Raw genomic sequence first — 24,480 nt, forward strand, 5'->3', positions numbered from 1 at the left:
TAGTTGTGCCCCACGTGACATGTTTTTTATCTAATGAAAAACCGGGAACAAAGAAATAGCAGTCGTCGTCATCCGATTTGTGTCGGTAGTTCATGCTACTGCCAGCACAAGCGCGGAGAGTTTCATCATACTGAAGAAAGTCTATCGTTTCCTTATAGAAAAGGTTTATTTTCACGAACACTGTACATGTACTCATATACATGGAATGTATTCGCAGTTGCGAATGCAAACAACCATCAGCTGTATCAGGGGATGACGACAATGAAAATTTGTGCCGGTCCGGGACACGAAACCGGATTTCTCGCTTTACATAAGCAGTTGCCTTAATTGCTTGGGCTACCCGTGCACAACTCACTGCCAGACCCAAACTTCCGTATGTCGTCGTTTCTGCGTCGCAACCTGTACTTATTCACACATTATGTGATTCCTCTACAGAGGAGAACATTTTAACTGAGAGTCACTGCATTGTATCGGTGGATAAACACGATACTTCAGCGCCCGTTATTAAGAATAACGATGCAGTGCTCCTTCGCACGTACATGCCTGATCCCAGGCAGCGGCCTTCAATTAAAATGTCCTCTCCTGCACGGGAATTACATCGTGCGTGTACGAGTATAGGCTTTGATGCAGGGACGACGACATATGGATGTTTTGGTCTGGCTGTGGGCCGTGTACTGATAGCTAAACAGCCACCTGTGCATGGTTGGTAGAAACGTGTGCGCCAAGATGTTTAACTACGTGGCGTGCGACAGGGTGCTACAGGAAGCCAAACGTGGATTATGTTTCCGTCATTCCGACGGCAACTTAGGGCCCGTTACCGTCGATCAATCCGGTCTCGGCATGCGAACGATGGAGATATACGAGCTGCCGTTCGAATTACTCGCAGAAACCGTCATTGTGGCGCTCGGATCCTACTGCAATGGGATCTCAGGCTCGTATCGATCTGCAGAGTCACTTGTGGTACTTTCTTATCGAAGGCTGCCGTGCCATTATAGTGCATAACGGTCAGCCCTGCACCTGTTCCACTTGTGGCCAGGAGGGCCATTTTCGGTAATGTGTCGCACAGCTCCCATTGTCAGAAGCGTCCCACGCTGATCACCCTACCAGTAACTTGCGCGGCGACCCTCGCCACGCCTACAGCTTCGCCCAGCACGTCGCATGGTCTCCCCGACAGGCACGTCCCTCTACCCCATCACCCTTCGGGCGGTGCAGTCGCTCCACCCGACGACATAGCCGGCATCAGGACGCCGGCGACGGTCGCCACAGGCGGGTACCTCTCCGAAATACCGGCATAACTCCTTCACTGAATCGACAATAGCCTTCGAATCAGGCCGACACTCCTCCTTGCCATCCTCAGATGCTGAGGAACATGTGAACAAACAACGTTCACCTCCTCGGCGCAAACGTCGTCGCCACTCGCTCATAGGTCCTCACGACACTCCTACCCAAGACAATGGAGGCGCTACTGAACCAGCAAACAGTCCTATGTTGGTGTCGGTGGGCGGCTCTAACGATGATCAGCACGATTTGCCAGGTGGGCAACCAGTGGAAGCCCCCAGTACCGACCGGTATACAAGTTAACATGTCTGTCTCCCTGCTGACTCTGATGATCTCTCTCGCCACAATGACATTCACATGGACACTGAAGAAACATTTACACGGGGGTGTAGGATGACAATATGGAGGAATGAATGCCTCCTCCACAGGGACCCACCCCCCAAATAGGTTGCTCGTCAATATTGGAATCGACACCTGGTGGCCAGAGTGAAGGGCTCTCCCTGAGGTCCACTACCCATACTGCCGCCAGCGATTGTAGATGTACGTCCATACCTGCTAACACGCACCTACCAGTTCGTCACATTGAACATCGACATGATCGGTACCACACCAAAGCTGCAGCTCCTCTATGGGGTATCCGGGCCTCCAATGTCGATGTCACCCTTCTTGAGGAAGTTTATGTTGCCACAATACCACGGGTTTACGGCTATGACTCATAAACTCTGTAGGAGACCACTCGGGGATCAGACTGGCATTTTACATTCGCAAAAGGATCCAAGGCACAGACATTACACTCCTCCCACCTGGCTGTGACATGGCTGACACTATCTTTGACATGCACATAGCCAATATCTATTTCCCAGCTAGCTCCACAAATCGTCGGCAGTGGTCCACATTCTTCGCAGACGATATGACTCCTCCATTTTCCAGACGTTATGATCGCTTCGTCGTCTGCTGCGATTCCAACTGTGTCGAAAGACGAGACTCCTGGCTATTAGCCATGCCCAACGCTGTGCACCTTAGTCGAAGACTATCAATTCGTAACGTTTGGCAAAAAATTGACGGTGACGTCCCTCGTTATACCAATTATTCAGCGCATTCTGCGAGCAGACGCAATTGACAAGCGCATGAAGAACAAGTCGCTGGGACCAGATGGTCTTCCAAGGGAGTTCTACTGGGCGTTCACCACTTTAATGCTCCCTCACTGGACAGAAATGCTTCACGAACTCTGTACTTCTGCCTTCCAGATACCACACGAATTTGTCACTGACGTTCTTCTACCAGTGCCTAAACCATCAGGAGCGACCAATGTCTCTTCATATCGCCCCCTTACATTAATGAACGTAGATTATAAAACCTATATGTGCCCCTTAGCGGCGTGCACACGCACTGTCTTACCTTAGGTCATTTTACCAGAACAGACTGCATATGGTTGGGATACCCTTCAAACGGCTTTGGTGGATAGCTGTGACCTCATCACGATAGCCACAGGCTCTATGTGCCGCTGATCTCCATTGATTTTGCAAGTGACTTTCATCACATTCGACACCCATTTCTCCTATCAGTATGAGGTTTCCGCGACTCTTTGTCGATGCTATTCGCCAGCTTCTGCTTCGTGGTGTCCCCGTGGTCTAGGTCAATGGGAGACTTGTTGGATCAATACCTACATGCCACTGTATTCCACTCTGTGCGTCAAGGATGCCGCATTTGACGTTACTGTATGCCATCGCACTGGAGTCTCATATCTCCAGTCTTACGACTCTCCCACAGGGTCTCTCCCACAGGCAGTCATACGTATCGCTGCAGGGCCTACGCAGATGAGCTACTGAACCACTCCACACCAGAACTCAATGACACTATCAACTGGATCAAGTAGAATGGACATATTTTGGGTAGCATCCTTAACATCGGCGAATCAATGATGCATATTGGACATGCACTCGAGGCTGTGGCGCTGGACCTGCTTCCTATCTGTACCACTCTCTGTTGCTTACAAGGGAACCTCCCCATCGCACCCCCCTCAGATTTAGTTATAAGTTGGCACAGTGGATAGGCCTTGAAAAACTGAACACAGATCAATCGAGAAAAACAAGAAGTTGTGTGGAACTGAAGAAAATAGGCAAAATATACAAACTGAGTAGTCCATGCGAAAGATAGGCAACATCAAGGACAACGTGAGCTCAGGAGCACCGTGGTCCCGTGGTTAGCGTGAGCTGCTCCCAAAGAGGAGGTCCTTGGTTCAAGTCTTCCCTCGTGTGAAAAGTTTTAATTTTTTATTTTCAGGCAATTATTATCTGTCCGTTCGATGCGAGGTAACTGCGCTGTAGTATGGGGACGCTACATCTAAACAAACATCGAAACATATGACGTCACTCGACTACGGCGCACGGAAGAGAGAGTATTCCTGCTAACAAGCTCCCTGGCTGACAGTTGCCTGTTCGCTACTTCGGACGAGAGTGCATTAAATACGTGAGTTGTATTCCGTGGGCAATATGAATCCAGCAAATATAGCTCGCTACTTCAATAATAATCGCACGGTTTTGCGGTACAGTCGCAAAACACAGACACTAAACTTATTGCAGTCAACAGAGACGTCAATGAACGAACGAACAGATCATAACTTTGAGAAGATAAATAAAGTAAACTTTTCGCTCGAGGTAAGACTTGAACCAAGGACCTCTCGTTCCGTAGCTGCTCACGCTAACCAAGGAACCACGGCGCTCCTGAGCTTAGACAATCCTTGATGTTGCCTATCTTGTGCATGGACTGCTCAGTTTGTATATTTTGCTTAATTTTTTCATAGTTCCACACAACTTCTTCCTGTTTTCTCGATTGATCTGTGTGCAGTTTTTCAAGGCCTATCGGCTGTGCCAACGTCTAACAAAATCTGAAGGGAGTGCGATGGGGAGGTTCCCTTGTTAGCGATCAACTGTAGGGGCTCCACACACTGCACCGTGGCATTGGCTTATTGCCAGTTTTTTCAGTCCATACAGCACCACGTTCACTGACATGTCCTCTGTAGTTGGTGTGAGTTTTACATCAACAGATATGTGGCTCGTAAACTGGTACACATTGCCCATATCCTCCCTACTTGGTCACCAGTTTCAATTGCTGTCGGATACTTCATGTCAGCTGGGACACTTTTCAAGGTCCACAAAACTCTACCATAGCCTCCTCTAAAAGGCGTCCTTGGACTTGTCTATGTTTAAGCATGATCCACCGCTCTCTTTGTGTATCCTGTGTTGCATCATAGGTGGGGGTCCTGCTCCTCTGTAACTCGCAGTCTCTTGAACATCCTTTGACTAGCTTCTCTGCAACTCGCTATCGGCTAGCATATATCTCTCCGTTGTTATACCATATCATACCGTATTTCGTCGAACTCAGTTACGTTTGGAACAATCTCCCAGTCACCCACGCTCCCTGTTGGCAGAACTTTTATCCTTTGTTTACATCGTCCACCCCTCCCACACCATGGAGGTACAACACCCATACATTAACTGGCACCCGGTTTGGAGATTCTTCTATGCACCCTTTTTACCATCGAACGTGTTTGTACTTTGGTATGTCATAGACAACGATACGTTTTCGTCCAATCGATGACTGCAGCATATAGGACTAGCTACGTCACCACTTTGTTCTGACTGCCAACTTGGCAGAACCAAAGAGCACCGTCTGAAGCGCTCCCTGAAATGTGAGGTATGGCTTCTCATCCAACGCATCATGGGCGGTTACTTCCGCGCCCCGCCAACGACAGTTACTTCAGAGTTTCTGCTGTTGCCCAGACTACACACTACCCTCTTGCAAAACAAGCATACCCCATTTGGTTTCGAAGAAGGCTTCAGAATAACTCTTTCACAACGGCCCACATATGGTCTTCGACTTCTAGAATTGCATTATGTTCGTGCACAGTACGCTCACCCGGTCGCCACATTACCAACGAAATTTCGCCGGATATCTGCTCCACAGCATTTTTCTTGACCCCCCCCTTCCTCCCCCCCCCCCCCCCTATAGTTGGAGTGTGCCCCGTCTCCTCATTTCGCGGCACATCCCTGATTACTTTCCACCGTAAAATGCGCTTACACGTAAAGGCCAACGAACGCTATTGCACGAACACAAAATGACAAAAAAATTTAAAGAAAAAAATCAAACCTTGTTTTATGGTTATTGCTGTCCCTCATTCATATCGCCCTTAAGGATCGACGCTCGAACGATTGCCCAGTTTTCGTTATCTTAGTTTTCTTAGGAGGGGGGAGAGGGGCGTTAGTTGTAGTTTGGACGGCAACGCCTGAAGAGGGGTCAGTTTATTTTTGTTTGGTAGGGTCCCAAGTGTCGGTGCCCCGTAAGGCTAGTCCTGATTTTTTGTTGCTTTCTGCTGTGTACCCTTAATGCGCCAATCCAAAAAAGAAAAAAAAATAGCAGTGAAGTCAAGTGATCGCGAAAAGTGGGAAATCCGGTTTCAAATCCCTGTCCGGTACAAATTTTCCTTATCATTGTTCCCTTATACAACTGATGGTTGTTCTTATTAACAACAGCGAATATATTTCATGTAGTTAATAACGGCTGTAGTCACCACAGTGCCTGTTTCTTCGGATATGCATGCATATCTGATGAAACATTACCTTGTTCTTATAACACAGATACTACAAAATCGTACATAACACTGTACAGGTAATGGGCTATCTTCCAAAGATAAGCACTGTAGAAAGAAAGGTTCAAATGGCCTTAAGCACTATGGGACTTAACATCTATCCCCTAGACTTAGAACTACTTAAATCTAACTAAGCTAAGGACATCACACACATCCATGCCCAAGACAGGAACCGAACCTGCGACCATAACAGCAGCACGGTTCCGGACTGAAGCACCTAGAACCGCTCCGCCACAGCGACCGGTGGAGGAAGAAAGATGGATGCGTTGGTTACACTGATGAGGCGCTGATGACCTCGATGTTGAGCACCCATAAGCCCCAACCCCCCCCCCCCCCCCCCCCCAAACACTGATGCACTGATCAGGCAAAACGCTGTAACCATGCCACATCGCGCGAATGAGTGCCGCCTCGTGGCATTGCGGGCATGTGACACGGTGCAGGACGTACTGTATGTTAGCGGAACAGAGACGGATGCAGCATCATTCTAGCGACGATACGGGACGCAGATGGGAAAATTTAGTGACGTAAGCGATTTTTACAAAAGCCAAATCCTTATACCCTGGCACCTGGGAACGAGCATCTCAGAAGTGGCGAAGCTGGCTATTCTTTTCCTATTGCGTGAACATCTACGAAAAGTGATTCAAGGGAGGTGAAAACACGAATAGGCTACAGAGTGTTGGCTGTCCACAATTCATCATAGAACTTGCTAGTCAGAGGTTTGCCCGCTCTATAAATCGGGATAGGCGGCGATCTGTGACAGATCTGACGAAAGAGTACAAGGCTGGTGGAGGCACGTTTCGGAGCACGCCGTTCAGTGCACGTTGTTGAACATGGGGATCCGCAGCAGACGACCCCTGTGTGTAGCCACGTTGATCCAACGACATCGTCGATTGCGCCTGCAGTGGGCAGAGGATCGTCGGGATTGGACAATGGATGGATGAAAACGTGTCACCTAGTCTGATGAATCACGTTTATTGTCACACCAAATCGATCATAGAAGCAGACCTGCTAATGTAGTATTATTATGTGCTGATATTCTCTGCTATATTGTAACCAAATGATAAACGATCTTTCCTTCTGTGTATTCGCAGCACATTACACTTGTCTACATTGAGAATCAATTGCCATTCCCTGCACCATGCGTCAATTCGTTGCAGATCCTCCTGCATTTCAGTAGAATTTTCCATTGTTACAAACTCTCGATATACTACAGCATCATCCGCAAAAAGCCTCAGTAAATTTCCGATGTTATCCACGAGGTCATTTATATATATTGTGAATAGCAACGGTCCTACGACACATCCCCTGCGGCACACCTGAAATCACTCTTACTTCGGAAGACTTCTCTCTATTCAGAATGACATGCTGCGTTCTGTCATCTAGAAACTCTTCAATCCAATCACACAATTGGTATGATAGTCCATATGCTCTTACTTTGTTCATTAAACGACTGTGGGGAACTTTATCAAACGCCTTGCGGCAGTCAATAAACACGGCATCTCGTGGATGAATAGCGCGAGCTGGGTTTCACACGATCGTTTTTTTCGAAACCCATGCTGATTCCTACAGAGTAGATTTCTAGTCTCCAGAAAAGTCATTATAGTCGAACATAATACGTGTTCCAAAATTCTACAACTAATCGACGTTACCGATATAGGTCTATAGTTCTGCACATCTGTTCGGCGTCCCTTCTTGAAAACGGGGATGACCTGTGCCCTTTTCCAATCCTTTGGAACGCTTCTCTTTTCTAGAGACCTACGGTACACCGCTGCAAGAAGGGTGGCAAGTTCCTTCGCGTACTCTGTGTAAAATCGAACTGGTATCCCATCAGGTCCAGCGGCCTTTCCTCTTTTGAGCGATTTTAATTGTTTTTCTATCCCTCTGTCATCTGTTTCGATATCTACCATTTTGTCATCTGTGCAATAATTTAGAGAAGGGACTACAGTGCAGTCGTCCTCTGTGAAACAGCTTTGGAAAAAGACATTTAGTATTTCGGTCTTTAGTCTTTCCTCTGTTTCAGTATCATTTTGGTCACAGAGTGTCTGGATATTTTGTTTTGATCCACCTACCGCCTTCACGTACGACCAGAATTTCTTAGGATTTTCTGCCAAGTCAATACATAGAACTCTACTTTCGAATTCGTTGAACGTCTCTCGAATAGCTTCGTGTAATTTTTGTTCGTCTGCAAAGCTTTGGCTATGTTTATGTTTGCTGTGAAGTTCCCTTTGCTTCCGTAGCAATTTTCTAACTCGATTGTTGTACCACGGTGGCTCTTTTCCATCTCTTACGGTCTTGCTTGGCACATACTCATGTAACGCATATTGTACGACGGTTTTGAACTTTGTCTGCTGATCCTCAGCACTATCTGTACTTGAGATAAAACTTTTGTGTTGAGCCGTCAAGTACTCTGAAATCTGCTTTTTGTCACTTTTGCTGAACAGAAAAATTTTCCTACCTTTTTTAATATTTCTATTTACGGCTGAAATCACCGATGCTGTAAGCGCTTTATGATCGCTGATTCCCTGTTCTGCGTTAACTGTTTCAAATAATTCGGGTCTGTTTGACACCAGAAGGTCTAATATGTTATCACCACGAGTCTGTTCTCTGTTTAACTGCTCAAGGTAGTTTTCAGATAATGCACTTTAAAAAATTTCACTGGGTTCTTTGTCCCTGCCACCCGTTATAAACGTTTGAGTATCCCAGTCTATATCTGGTAAATTAAAATCTCCACCCAAAGCTATAACATGGTCGGCAAATCTATTCGAAATATTTTCTAAATTTTCCGTCAGGAGTAATCGACAACAGCACGACAGCTTTGCACTACGTGAACATTATTGTAGACCATCTACATCCCTTCATACTTGAAGCCTATCCTGACAACGATGGCATCTACCAACACGACAACTGTCCGCTTCACAAGGCCAGAACCTTACTACCATAGTTCGAGGAGCATGATAGTGAATTCCTGCTGATCTCTAGGTCACCAAATTTTCCAGATATGAATCCGATGAGACATACAGTATATCGTACGCAATCGGGCGTTAGCTCTATGGCCACAAACTACTGGTTCATAATTTACGGGAATTGCGTGATCAGTACGTAGACATTTGTTACAATATACCAATCGAAAAATACCGAGGCCTTGGTGAATCGATAATACACAGAATTAATGCTGAGTTGTGTTGCAGATATGGATCCACACACTATTGAGTGGTGATCATTACGTTTTGGGACAGCAGCGCAATTTCGAGAACTTGTTATAGGCGTCACTACTAAGCGCATCTCAGGTATTTGACGGTGACGAGCCAGGTCTCACACCTCTCCGACGCCGACGCCAAGGTCATAAAAGTCGAAGCACAAGCTTCCTAAAGGTAAGTCTGTGTAATTTGAGCCCCGTTTTAAGCAAAAGCTAGTCTTTCATGCTTCTCAATGTTTATGACGTCATATCTCCTGAACTATGTATCGTGCAACGACACAAATTTGCGGGTACTTTCAGCGGTATACGTGACTAGTGTCTGCAAAATGTGTTGTGAATGGAGTCTGTAGTAAAGAAACAATAAATTAAAATATCATGCCTGATGCTAAAGTATTATTGCGTAAACTACGAAAGCGTAAGCAATTTAGTTTCGTCCTTTCATTATTTTTTGGGATCTGTCTGCGAGAAAAAGTTCGTACAGGTTGTGAAATTATGTGTAAAATGTGTTGTAAGTTGCTAAATGCAATCATTTTTAATTACTGCGTGAATATATTCTTGCTGTTTGAACGCGGTGATTTACGCTGCCCCACGGCACATACACTCAAGGAAGATTCGGTTTAACGTCCCGTCAACATCGAGGTCATTAGAGACGGGAAATATACACTCTTTCTAAGTGTAATACTTGCCTTATGCGTTAAAACTTTAACATAAGATTATACCTCTTAATGAGTAGATTATTATACCGTTTCAATTTTTTTAATCCAGTCAATAATTACATGAAAAATTGAAAATCAGATCTTTGTTGTTCTTGGAAGCAGTCAGATAGCAAACCTAGGAATGAACCGGCTTAGCAGCTCTTTAAGATTTTTCTGTATGTAATATGTTTCTATAATACTTAAAGTCAAAACGCAGAAAATGATGCGCTTGTCTGTCGCTTATACAAAGACGCAACCTTTGATAGCGCTATATCAATTTGTATGATGGAACAGTAAATGGCATCTGATTTACTAGTCTAACAGCTTTCAGGTGGAGCCTGATACCGGTCTGTACAGACTTTCGACGGGGAAAGACTGTCGGTGTCAGGTTAAGTGGTAAACCTCTAACAACAGTTTCAAATCTAGCTGGAGTACCTAGCTCTCCTGCGTTGACGTCATTCCCATTAGGAGACATCATATTCCGGGATTACACTGTCCTCTCTTTTATTCCAAAAAATTCTCATTTTTGTTCATTGCGTATTTGTTAGCATCAAACATGCGAAGTTTCCCAGTGATTCGGAGTCCACTTTAAACTGTAAGTCCCTCTATAACAGGCTGGGTAAGTCCGTTTAAAGTTTGGAGGAAGGCATGGGCATACCACCTCTAGCAGGGCCATGCCTACTTAAGCACTCTGGTGTCCAATCCAAAATTCGGATCGAAGACGGTTTTAATTTACTGAAGTAAGATTGAAATAAGCGCTCGGTGTCGAGCGCCACAATTGCGGGGTTTGAATGTTATCATTTCATAGTCGTCTGTATTTTAAAAATTAAGAACCAGTAACATTCCTGCAGCGTCTCTAAGAGAATTTAAATACTTTATTGGTGAGATATAGAACAAAAATTCATATCGGACTATTTGGGATTTATATAAGCTTTTCGGATGCTTCGGCTATCAGTATTTGGGTTACGCCCTAGTCCTTGCGTTGTAACTACCATCATAAATATTACTTAATGATAAGTGCGTGTATACTAATGGATAGGCTAAACTACTCTCCTGACAAAGGTTCGTTTTATGGGGCAGCCGCAACTGTATAAGCCCATTGTAAAATGAAGAAACCACACAACAGCAGCTTAATCCACTATCTTTTATTGTGTAGACGGCTGGTTCCGCAACACTTAATGTTCCATTATGTGGTGTAGACTGTAATAATGAAAATATTGTGTTGTACAAGAATGGGAGGGGATCCTAAAGTCTGATGAATCAGATAACAAACTATAATGCTAAAATTGCAAATGGTTCAAATGGCTCTAAGAACTATGGGACTTAACATAGGAGGTCATCAGTTCCCTAGACTTAGAGCTACTTAACCTAACTAACCTAAGGACATCAAACACATCCATGTCCGAGGCAGGATTCGAACCTGCGACCTTAGCAGCCGCGTGGTTTCGTACTGAAGAGCCTAGAACCGCTCGGTCACAGGGGCCGGCGCTGAAATTTATAAATTAAAAGAGAGAACAGGACGTTACTTAAAAATAAAATCATTCCTCTGCCCAGTGTTGTCATGGTTCCATGTCCAAAGGATTAAAGGGACCTAAAAAATCAGAAAAAACTGACTTCACGACCTGACACTAAAAGCCACCAGAATCTTGAAACACGTAAAATGCAATAAAAATGGGGGGGGGGGGGGAGAGAGAGAGAAATCGTATATTGTCTAAAATTACTTACATAAATTGCATAACTATGTTATAGTAAATACTAGCCTTAGTACATACGCTGCACACGACCCATAGCGTAGGCACGGTATGAAACTCACATGCGATTGATGACCTGTTCGAACTGGAAAAGTGGAAAGTAACAGCAAATAGGAGACGGAATCATCACAAAAACAAGAGGAAAAGAGGACCTGTACATTTTTAAAAAAATAGTGACATTATCACGTTATATGGACCATCAGATTGTTTGGATAATGTCATAATTACCTAAAATATTTTTAAGATGCAAGTCAGAGTTTTCGTTAATCGTATAGAGAGGATTGAAATGAAGACTTCTTAAGATTTAAATTTCTTCCAGGACATTGAGTCTCTGACCTTAGTCTGCGTTGTGTAAAATAGTTAAGTTACCGCTAACCTGCTGCAACTCACCCGAGTTGTCAATCTAATGCATTGTCAGAGCTGACCTGGAAATGGCCAGGTCCTTATGTTCTTTAAATCTCGTATAAAAATTCCTGTCTGTCTGACCAAATGGTTAAGTGATTTTATTTGTAAATAACGTCCTGTTATCACTTTTAATTTATTCTGGTTAGAAATTTTACCCACATAGCTCCTAATCTGATATTTCAGACTCGAGGACCCCCTTCCATTCTTACGTAAGACAATATTTTCATTATTACGGTTTACAACAAATAATGGAACTTTAAGTGTTCTGAGACTGGTCATGGTCGCAATAAAAGATTGTGGATTAAGCCACTGTTGTGCGGTTTCTTCATTTTACAAAGTGTTCTTTCCTCGCAAATGGCAAAAGAAAATAAGTTGCCCCAGGAGCAGAGGTTTAGTGCGACGGAGTGTAATACATGTAACTGTCTCTGTCAATATGAACATAAGCGTATAAATTAATTTCGCCTCCCAGAACAACAGTAAACATTCTGTAAGTTGTTAGCAGTTCTTCCTGAGGCTACTGGAACGTAACTTAGCGGACAGTGCCTCTCGTAATAAATCTGTGCATGTGACATTTTCCATTGAAGTATTATAGGATTTTTCATGCAAATGTCAGATAACCACATTCGTTTTTGGCGTGTGTTCTAAGCCGATTTGTCTGCGGTCTTCAGGGGGGCGAGGTACACTGAGGTGACAAATAGTCATGCGATAGCGATGTGCACGTATACAGATGGCGGTCGTATCGCGTACACGAGGTGTAAATGGCAGTGCACTGGCGTAGCTTTCCTTCTATGAGAAGGCGGGAAAATCCCGCAACCGGCTCGTCCTTGGCCTGGACCACCAACCACACCACAGGCCAACAACACGTTGGCCTGATCTGCTGCTAGAGTAATTTTCTCGCAGCAGACACAGAATGTCATTACCACATCATCCTTGAAAAATTCGTGTAGGTAAGGTTGTTCTTTCCCTCCCCTCAGGAGCAGCAGAAACAGCATTTCTATGCTTACACTGCTCAACACGCCGAGCAAGGAAAGCTCGTCAAAGAAGCGTCAACGTCAGGAGCTGTGATTTGGACTCAGATGATTCATGTGTAAAGGTTTCCGACGTGATTATGGCCGCACGACGGCAATTAACAGACTTTGAACGCGGAATGGTAGGTGGAGCTAGACGAATGGAACATTCCATTTCGGGAATCGTTAGGGAGTTCAATAATCCGAGATCCATAGTGTCAAGCGTGTGTCAAATTTCAGACATTACCTCTCACTATGGACAACGCAGTGACCGACAAATTTCACTTAACGACCGAGAGCAGCAGCATTTGCGTAGACGTGTTAGTGCTAACAGACAAGCAACATTGAGTCAAATAACCACAGGGATCAATGTAGGCCGTACGACGAACGTATCCTTTTGGACAGCGCGGCAAAATCTGGCGTTTAATCGGCTATGGCAACGACCGACGGGCGTCCCTTTGCTAACACCAAGACATCATCTGCTCCGCCTCTCCTGGACTCTTTGCCATATCGGTTGGATCCTAGACAACTGGAAAACAGTGGCCTGGTCAGATGAGTCCCCATTATAGTTGGTAAGAGCTGTTGGTGGGGTTAGAGTAGCGCAGACCCTACGAAGCCACGGACCCAAGTTCTCAACGAGGCACTGTGAAAGCTGGTGGTGGCTCTGTAATGGTACTCGCTGTGTTTACATCTAATGAACTGGAGCCTTTGGTCCAACTGAAACGATCATTGACTGGAAATTGTTCGGCTACTTGGAGACTATTATCACCCATTCGTGGGTTTCATGTTCCCAAACAACGATGGAAATTTTGTGGACGACAATTCGTCATGTCACCGGGCCACAATTCTTCGTGATTGGTTTGGAGAAAATTCGAGCAAGTGATTTGGTCACTCAGATCGGCCAATATGAATCCAGTCGAATATTTATGAGATATAATCGGGAGGTCAGTTCGTGCACAAAATCCAGCAACGGCAACACTTCCGCAATTATACGAGGTGCATTCAAGTTCTAAGGCCTCCGATTTTTTTTCTAATTAACTACTCACCCGAAATCGATGAAACTGGCGTTACTTCTCGGCGTAATCGCCCTGCAGACGTAAACACAACTCTGACGCCATGATTCCATGGCAGTGGCGAAGGCTTCGTTAGGAGTCTGTTTTGACCACTGGAAAACCGCTGAGGCAATAGCAGCAGGGCTGGTGAATGTGCGGGCACGGAGAGTGTCTTTCATTGTTGAAAAAAGCCAAAAGTCACTAGGAGCCAGGTCAGGTGACTAGGGAGCATAACGAATCACATCAAAGTTGTTATCACGAAGAAACTGTTGTGTAACGTTAGCTCGATGTGCGGGTGCGTTGTCTTGGTGAAACAGCACACGCGCAGCCCTTCCCAGACGTTTTTGTTGCAGTGCAGGAAGGAATTTGTTCTTCAAAACATTTTCGTAGGATGCACCTGTTACCGTAGTGGCCTTTGGAACGCAATGGGTAAGGATTACGCCCTCGCTGTCCCAGAACATGGACACCATCATTTTTTCAGCACTGGCGGTTACCCGAAATTTTTTTGGTGGCGCTGAATCTGTGTGCTTCCATTGAGCTGACTGGCGCTTTCTTTCAGGATTGAAAAACGGCATCCACTTCTCATCCATTGTCACAACCGACGAAAAGAAAGTCCCATTCATGCTGTCGTTGTGCGTCAACATTGCTTGGCAACATGCCACACGGGCAGCCATGTGGTCGTCCGTCAGCATTCGTGGCACCCACCTGGATGACACTTTTCGCATTTTCAGGTCGTCATGCAGGATTGTGTGCGCACAATCCACAGAAATGCCAACTCTGGAGGCGATTTGTTCAACAGTCATTCGGCGATCCCCCAAAACAATTCTCTCCACTTTCTCGATCATGTCGTCATACCGGCTTGTGCGAGCCTGAGGTTGTTTCGGTTTGTTGTCACACAATGTTCTGCCTTCATTAAACTGTCGCACCCACGAACGCACTTTCGACACATCCATAACTCCATCACCACATGTCTCCTTCAACTGTCGATGAATTTCAGTTGGTTTCACACCACGCAGTTTCAGAAAACGAATGATTGCCCGCTGTTCAAGTAAGGAAAACGTCGCCAATTTAAGTATTTAAAACAGTTCTCATTCTCGCCACTGGCGGTAAAATTCCATCTGCCGTACGGTGCTGCCATCTCTGGGACGTATTGAGAATGAACGCGGCCTCATTTTAAAACAATTTGTATGTTTCTATCTCTTTCCAGTCCGGAGAAAAAAACTCGGAGGCCTCAGAACTTGAATGCACCTCGTAGATGGCTATAGAGATTACATGGCTCAGTATTTCTATAGAGTACTGCCAGTCAAGTGCACTTACAACGCTAGATCTACGATCCGTTCCTGGCGTCCTAATTTTCGTTTCTATTTTCTTTTATCCTTCAGAAATTCGATAACAGCAAGTCATCCATCGAAAAATCGTCCCAAGTATGCCCTTTAATTTAACCGATGTACTTTACGGTAATGCATAACGTCTCCATATTCTTCGTTCTACAATTCCTTTTAAAACTGTTGTAACGGACAATATAATGACACGACTGACTTCTGAAAATTTGTTATTCGTACCACCAATGCTCCAAGCCTTCAAATTTAGCACATAGAGCTTCTTGATGTACAAAACACTGAATCCCATATAAATCATCTTCGATTGTAGTAATGTTATGTTCTTTCATTGTCAACTAAAACTTTAAATTGTTTCTGCTTGGCATTTTAATGCCGTTTCGTGGCAAATCCGTGACACCTGTCGTTTATTAGACTTTGCATTTGATATCTCGAATTCTCATCTTTCCTTACTGCGATTTCCATCCATTTTTATAGGTTTACTGTGGTGGTGCTCTTTTTGTACAAACAGCCACTGGACCTGTGAACTTCCTTTCAACAACGAACAAATAGCAAAGGTTAAACAGCACAGAGAGCAGGATTCTATCGAACTGAAGGAATTCATGTTGACAGGAAAATAACGCACCAAATGTCACGAGAAACGGTGCAACGTCGCATGCTAAATGATATGTCGCGCTGTACACAGTTCCGAGAAGAGCCGTGTAAAGCTGAGACGTCCCGAGGACTGCCGTGACATGCAGAATCTTGGTATGCATGCATGGAGCAACTTGTACATGTGAGCAGTTTTGCATACGGTGGCTGACACTGACGTAGATAGAGGAGAGTAATGATACGAGGGCTATTCGGAAAGTATGGAACGATAGGTCGCGAAATGGAAACCACAGTGAAAATCAAAACTGTTTTATTTGCAACGGTTAGCTACATCTCCCAGCAACTTCTCTACACAGTCGCCACTCAGACTTAAACATTTTCTACTCTGGACTACAGCTCGTTGTCTGAGTCAAAATATTGTCTTCATAGCCAGCGGTTCATTTGAGCAGAGATGAACTTCAGGGGTAGCCAATTAAGGGCTGTATTGTGGGTTATCAATCACTTCCCTTCGAAAACGCTGCAGGAGCATCTTCATTGCCCCTGCAGAGTGCTGCCGAGAATTGTCGTGCAGAACGAACGGCATGACAGTTACGCTATGTGGATTGCATAGCTTCAGGCAAAATGTTTCGCCAAGCCCTTATACTTGGCGGGAGACCCTAATTTCTAGCCACATTTACGTTCTCACTGTGAGCTCAGAACTGAAAAGAGTGACATGATGCGATCGACGGGCGTACTAGACACAGTGCCCAACGCATCTTTGTAAAGCTTCATCAGATTTTCACTGTATTTTCCATTTCGCGACAGATATTTCCTTTCTTTCCGAATAACCCTCGTATTACTGTCTCCAGAACGAAATTTTTACCCTGCTGTGGAGAGTGCGCTGTGACTTCGTGGCAGATTAACACTGCGTGCTGGACCGCGAATCAAACTCAGGGCTTTCGCCTTTCGCAGGCAAGTGCCCTACCGACTGAGACACTCAAGCATGACTCACGAGCCGTTCTCGCAGCTTTACTTCCCCAAGTACTGATAGAAGTGCAGCTGTGAAAGCGGCTAGCGAGTTGTGCTTGGGTAGCATGTGTCAGCGTAAGACAAAGTCCTCAGAGTCTCAGTCCAGCACGCAGTTTTAACCCGTCAGGATGTTTGATATCACTATTTCCTGTCGTATTGTCAAACCAGTTCAGTGCCTTATTGATGGAACAATAGCTCCCACACATGGGAAGTGATATGAATATTCAATGCTTGAGAGAATACCACCTGTCAGAGGAGGATGTGCAGTACTTATACCCATCGTCTATGGGCATTCAAATCCTAATGGTTTGAATAATGGGACACATGGAACCTCACTGGGAACTGAGACCCAAGTAACTCGAACCTAATGGTACAGATTCGTCATTTTCTACCTTCTCTGTTATTAGTAAAAGTAACGTTAATCTTGTTTGTCAACATAATCTTGCAAATCGGTTATGATGTATAGCACATAGGTTATTGATGTATGGTGTATGGTGGTATCTTCAAACCCAGTTGTTCATTTTTCTGAGTGAAACAGTAAATACAAAAGTACCGTAATTCACATTGTGACTCACCAGGTAAACGATACCGATATAGCTCGCTGTTGAGACTCGTAGTAAAGTTACTTCTTCGGCTGAGTTCTATCTTCTATGATGATGTGGATAAGAATAGTCACAGAGATATTGTTTAAGACTGTTTAAGGTTTTAAAATTCTTATTCATTTCCAAACCATCATGCTATTAAGGTATTGGGCAAAATTTCCTGCATACAATTCAACACGAATTTACTTACATACGCTGCCGGGAAAATGAGCATGCAGCCGTTGAAGACTCCGAGGGCCAGCTGCAGCATTGCGATGGGATTCATCACTCTTTCTAGGTGTTTGATGAACCTGAAAAGTAAAGAAATAATGTAAGTAACAAAATAATAATGATGATAAATGTAAATCCGTAGTCTATTCATTATTTGCATCAAAAGGGTTATTTCATTCGCATATTTGTAGATCCATAATTGTACAGGGTGTTCGGCAATTCCCTTTACAAACTTCTTCGACATGTAGAGGGGAAAGAGATACAATATTCTGAATAGTAATTCATTTCCAGAAAGGTAACGTTTCTGTGCTACAGCCGTTTAAAAACATGTTTACTAGCTGGCTACGAACAGGGTAGCTGCGGTGAGCGATGGTTACGTCGAATTTGCTAATGTCATTTGACTTCTGTCCTACTTCTCTGACCTGGTTTGAGCCTCATTCACGTGTCTGTGAGTGTTAGACCAACATGGCTGAGTCCACATTTGCAGAATAAACCGAGATGATACTACTGAATGGCCAAGCTCATGGTAATGGAAATTCTCCTCGTCGCCTTTATCAAGATCGTTATCCAAAACTTCCGACTCCATCACATACCCTTTACGCCACAATTAAGCAACGGCTTCGAGAAAGGGTAGCTTCAAGGTCAGCAGCAAGGTCAGATGTGAATGTGGAGGAGAATGGAGAGAATAAGATGGATGGAAAGAGCGAGTAATGAAAAAGTATTGTAAAGGATTGGTGAGAAAAGATGTCTGCTGAAGGTTGTAAGAGAAAAGAAAAATAACTGTTTGGAACATTCATTAAAGAGAGAGAGAATTGGTCAGACGTGACCGAGTACATCATATTTTGAGGATCCACTCGTTAATAGCCAAAGAAATTGCTCGTGTACTACTTGGCGGGTTCTCTTCAACGTGATGCAGTACCGCTTCTTCCAGTTCGGGCGTGCGGCGTCCCTTTGGAGCACTACAGTCACGCCTGCTTTCCTTCATCATCATCATCGTCATCATCAGTGGTCTGCCAATAGGCACGTTTTCACATGGTAGTTCTCCAGGCTGTCCGGTCTGCTGCCATCCTCTTCAGGTCTGCATAATTTCCTCTTCCCTTTATGTCGTCTATCATTTCGTATCTTCTTCTTCCTCTCGGTCTTCTCCCACAAACCAATCCTTCCAAAGCATCTGCGTTAGCAACCTCAACTAAGGAGGTGTGTCCACAGATCCCGAAGTGAACAGGCGTGACGTACCAACAAATATGTGGAGAAGAAATTATCGCAACGACCGTTTTGATGTGCAACTGAATTTGAATGTGCAACTGAATTTGAAACTGGATTTCCTATTTCTCATGAACAATCGTCCTAATCTTGAGCAGCTCTGGCTCTAGTACAAATTCTGATGTGTCACTTTAGCTATATCAGATTTTGTCTGAATCAGGTTGATTGACTGCCAATAGCCCAACAGCATTGTCGAACAGTGCAACCGTCTTTGCCTGTTTATGTGCATTACTTTATATTTATATACGTTCCAAGTCAACTGAGAGTTTCTGCACCAATCATCGATCTTTTGGAAATGTTCCTGCGTGTTACTACAGTGTTTTGCCGTTGCAACTTTCCTATAAATAACAACATTGTCCGCGAACAGTCTCGCCTGAGCGTCCACGTTATCTATTGTTCATTTATGTACTTGTAAACTTTCAGTATTTGAGAGGGCCACAACGAAAAATAAGCGATCGCAGAATAATGAATCAGGTACTGAATCAGATTTTGTCTGGATCTAGAACTTCCTAGCAGATACAACAAAACACGTCGTTCTTGGTGGGACGAAGTTCAAAGACGTAAAAGCAATTTTGGGAGCATGTCAATTGACTTTTATAACCTATTCACTGCTTGCGACGTACAGGATGGTTATAACTCAGTTCTCGCTATTTGATCGAATGTGGACTGCATATTCAACTTACTAGCAATGTTGTTCTTGTTGTGTGCTGAAGGATTTGCGTTGTTGGTGGTGTCAGCGCCGGTAGAGGTATGGCGACGTAGGAATGAAATGCAAGCACCAGAGTTCATTGCAGTTGCAGACAGTCGGCTTGGGTCTGCTGGACAAGTTGAGCTGTGCTTTACTCGTAAAACTTTTTAGCAGAACAACAGCAATAGTGCTGCTGCTCTTCGCGACTATCCGTGCATTGCTCTTTAGCTCCCTCGGTTACTCCGTGACACATTTGGAAAAAACCGAAACATTGGCCGGTCTTTCTAAACTGCGTGGACACTGAGATCTTCAGATTTCAACTCGTGTGACTTCAGGCTGTGGGGATATATCGAGGACAGGTTTTATCAACGAGAGGCAAATACACGTTGGTGGTTGTAGATAAGCATAGCGAGAGAGGTAGCCGACATCCCACTTGAGATGTTTCGGGCGGCAGTACAGAAAACTCTAATGCGATTCCAGGCTGTTGTGGATGTAGATTTTCATCACATTGAGCAACTTTTGTAACCTATAACGTAAACATGATACTCAGTTAACAAATGTTACCTTCTACTGTGGAAATTAAAATGTGTTTATTTCATTGGTTTATTCGTTATTTCTCTTCCGCGTGTCCTCACACATGTTTCTACAAAGTTTCATTGTCCTACGATCACTTGTTTTTCATGGAGGCCCTATAAAATAGCGAAAGTTTAATTGTAAACATCCCATATATAAATGAACAGTGGATGACGTGGAAGCACGGGTGAGACTGTTCCCGGACAATATTCTTCTTTACAGGAAGACTGCAACGCCAAAACACTGTAGTGAAACCCAGGAAGATTTCCAAAATATCGGTTATTGGTGCGGGAACTGGCAGTTGACCTGGAACGTAAATAAACATAATGCAATGCCGGCCGGAGTGGCTGCGGGTTCTAGGCGCTACAGTCTGGAGCCGAGCGACCGCTACGGTCGCAGGTTCGAATCCTGCCTCGGGCATGGATGTGTGTGATGTCCTTAGGTTAGTTAGGTTTAATTAGTTCTAAGTTCTAGGCGACTGATGACCTCAGAACTTAAGTCGCATAGTGCTCAGAGCCATTTGAACCATTTGAACCAAACATAATGCAATGCATAGGAACAGACGAGGAGGGTCCCATTGTTCGACAATTGTTGGGCTATTGGCGATCAATTACTGGAAAGAATAGCAACTGTAAAACACCTAGGAGTAACCATTAGTAGCGACGTAAAATGTAATGAGTGCGTAAAAACAATTGTGGGGAAAGCATATGGCAGGCTGATCTTCATTGGAGGAGACGTAAGGTTATGTGGCTTCAAATGGCTTCCGCTCTTGTCCTGAAGCGGTGCTAGTCCCGTGGTGGGAGAATCTCTGCATGTAAGACTCCAGGAACTCTGAAGGAATCATCAAGAGACGACGAGTAATTGGATCAGTCCAGCAGACTTGCTTAAATAGCCTAGGCGACTCCTCATGAAAGGCAGCAAATTATTAGGGGACTCATGACCTCAGATGTTAAGTCCCATAGAGCTCAGAACCATTTGAACCATTTTGGAGCAGCAAATTATTCTAGTCCCAGTCCTGGAGCAAATTTTCTTGTGGTACTTTCGAGTAAATGTTTTAAGTGGGGTAGGACGTCAAACGGGCCGACTTGGAGCAGGAGAGGCACCACAGGGCATTTTAATTTCCACTGTCTATACTTTTACAAGTAAATTCATAAAACTTTGTCAGCATGACCAGGAAGGATTCAGGATTCACTCTCGTAGCAGCGGAAGTTGAAAAACATAGCAAAGAAATTTTTTTACATGTGAAATTTCATCATTTTTTTCACTTACTATTGGCTGCATTTGTTGCTATGGGTACACTTTTCTTCATTAGTAAGAGAGACTGTTCGATGAATTTTGCACGGCATACAAACCATACTTACAGGTGTCTGAAACTTTAGAATCTATTTAATTTATGAAAAAATGAATGAGCTGTTACGTTTTGAACTTTATGTTTAGAAAAAAATCAAATTTTGCAGTTAATTACCTCAATTTTTACCATAGTTTTTAATAGATTTGGAAAATTCTAGAGTTTCATAGACCTGTAAGTATGGTTTGTATGCTGTGCAAAATTCATCAAAGAATCTCTCTTACTTGTAAAGAAAATTGCACCTATAGCAACAAATGCAGCCAACAGTAAGTGAAAAATGATGAAATGTCATATCTAAAAAGAATTATTTTGTTATGTTTTTGCACTTCCACTGCTATGAGTGTGAATCGTGAATCCTTCTTGGTCATGCTGACAAAGTTTTATGCATTTATTTGTAAAAGCATAGACAGTAGAAAATAAAATGTCCTGTGGTGCCTCTCCTGCTCCAAGTCGGCCCGTTTGACGTCCTACCCAATTTGAGTATATGTTCTACGTTCATATATACCTTGTGATATCCTGATGAGTCTGGATACAAAGACATAAATCCTTGTAGGTGTCATCAATCATTGAATCATTCTTCACTGCTACGTTTCGCGGATGCAAATCAGCGATTCGCGAGCCCACTAATTTCAACTGAGCTCCGATGAGAATCATAACTGCTGTAAAGAAGCAGTCCAAATGCACATTGATTAAACAAATGATTATGAGAGAGGTGCCCTGTAAGGCGTAGGACAGTTCGTACAGTGGGAAGGTTGTCGTATTCGCCATGGGCAGCTGCTGGAAGGGCAGTCTCTTGTCGCCAGTGGAAGCGATCAGTGATGCAACGGTCCACAGGGTGAGCAGGGAGAGGTTGTACGCGTCCAGACCTTTGGAGATGCGACTGGCGCGTTGGCGAGCCCCCCTGAAAATTGCCTCGCGCGACGGCTGGTCGCGCACGTACTCTGTCTGGCGCTCCACCAGCGCGTCCAACCAGCGCACCAGGAAACAGAAACTGCCCTCGTTACGGAGGAAGATCGCCACCTTGAGCACTCCGACGATTATCACCGACACGTTGGACAGCGCCAGTGTGTAGTCTTCCAGCTCTCCTCGCAGTGTGCAGAGGTTGATGCCGGCTTCGGCAATGTGACCCAAGCACAGTGTGACTGTGGTGGCAATAAAGATGCGAAATAGTTGCAAGTGTTGCAATGGCCACAGACCAGATACATTCAGAAAACGCACGTTGTATTTGAGAACGGAGCTAGCAGTGTACTGCCATGTCAGCGGCTGTGATCTCTGTGGATCCCAGTCCATGACGAACAACGACCAAAATCAGAGACTGCTGCGCTCCCAAAGCCCCTTCCTTGCCTCCACCGTTCTCTGCCCAGTACGAGCACCACTTTTCCAGCATCGGCTCCGTCCCCCTCATGATCGCTGCTCTTATAAGCGAAGAGTGCGAGATCAATACAGAGGACGCCGAACATTTTTATTACAAAATTTTCTGACATCCAAATAGGTCTCACCGCAAGTTAAAGAGAATTCCTAATCCGTGTAACAGAATCTCTTAATTAAATGCGCATGACGCTGATTTACGTCACACCTCCGTACATAACTTATACCAACGGCTGTACGGAAAGTATTGCGTAGCCTATCACTAAAATCCGACAAGCGTACTCAAGTACCTCTACAAATAAGTAATACATTCCGGTTTGGAGTGCCCCAGCTTGCATCATTACAAATATTATTCAAAGGGAATATTCCTCACTCAGCACAAATTCTGTTTCTCGCCGTGTAAACGAGAAAATTTATGCACGAATAATTAACCAGACTCGATTAAAACTACGAGTAATTGCAAGTCAGCTGTAAACACAGCTTGCGTACCCCGAACGGAATCAGATTTCTAAGCTAATTAATAAATCACTTAGTGCTTCTGTTTTCTAATTTATGCTCGAGGTGGACCGTTCCTCAATGTCGGTAAACTGAACGCATATTGTACTAGAGGTTTCCCTTCCCGTTCAGCACAGTAATTTACTCGTAGGACCGAATGTAGCACAGTAGACAAGAGGCGGAAGCGGCAGAAACATGTATATATAATTTCAGAAAACTGTTTCCTTCCATGGTTAAAATGTGGACTACTGCCTACACTCGGACCTATTGGCAGTACACTTTTGTTCTCAGCACACCTTGTAGTTCTACTGACATCTCCGCTGCTGGCGCTAGTGTGCCAGGATAGTTTTTTTTTGTATTTGTCAACAGTTACTGAAGAGGGATGCAGGTAGACGTATCTAGGAGTAAGTCCTTATACTTATTATTGTGTCTTTCTAATTATAAAACGTAAGCATACAGAAATATTCCTCCTCGTTTTACCTAAAGGTCGTATATTATGTAAGAGTTGTGCATATGCAAATTAAGAAATCTTACAATATGTTATTATATTTTCCAAACAACAAAAAGTCAGTCATAATTCACCCATCTCTTAACCATTTACATCTGGAAGTCGTACCCTGAATCGTCAACGTTCTTCGTCGCCGCTCAAATTCATTTTAAGCTAATCAAGACTGTGGCAGTTTTTACGTCACAGACACAACACCGACGCTCTTCAAAGAAACATACAAAGAGACCGCTGTCTTGCAGACTCTTATCTACAACCCTTGTTGTAAGAAAGGCGGTCCGAAGACTTTGTTGATATCAGAGGAACATGCAGTCTCAAACACTTTTCATTAAAAAAACTTGTCCACTTTCACTATGCATGTTGAGTGAAACGTTGAGCGTAAATACTACGATGCAAACGATTCTTCAGTTTAAAACTGTAATATTCTGGTTAGTTCTAGACATGCTGAAACTTGGAAATA

At 44.2% G+C, this 24,480-nt stretch overlaps 1 protein-coding gene across 1 annotated transcript in view; it reads right to left on the reverse strand.

Moving 5' to 3' along the window:
• LOC126268071 (odorant receptor 43a-like) overlaps positions 1–22,987 on the reverse strand; it is a 43,304-nt gene extending 20,317 nt beyond the window's left edge. Inside the window, exons 1-2 of the mRNA XM_049973509.1 lie at positions 22,158–22,987; positions 17,761–17,860 (exon numbers count right to left, since the gene is read on the reverse strand). Coding sequence (XP_049829466.1) covers positions 17,761–17,860; positions 22,158–22,942 — 885 coding nt within the window. The 5' untranslated portion in view covers positions 22,943–22,987. The remainder of the gene's footprint in view (positions 1–17,760; positions 17,861–22,157) is intronic.
• Between the last annotated feature and the right edge of the window lie 1,493 nt (positions 22,988–24,480).

This window comes from Schistocerca gregaria, chromosome 4 (assembly GCF_023897955.1).
Source record: "Schistocerca gregaria isolate iqSchGreg1 chromosome 4, iqSchGreg1.2, whole genome shotgun sequence".
Classification (NCBI taxonomy): Eukaryota; Metazoa; Arthropoda; class Insecta; order Orthoptera; family Acrididae; genus Schistocerca; species Schistocerca gregaria.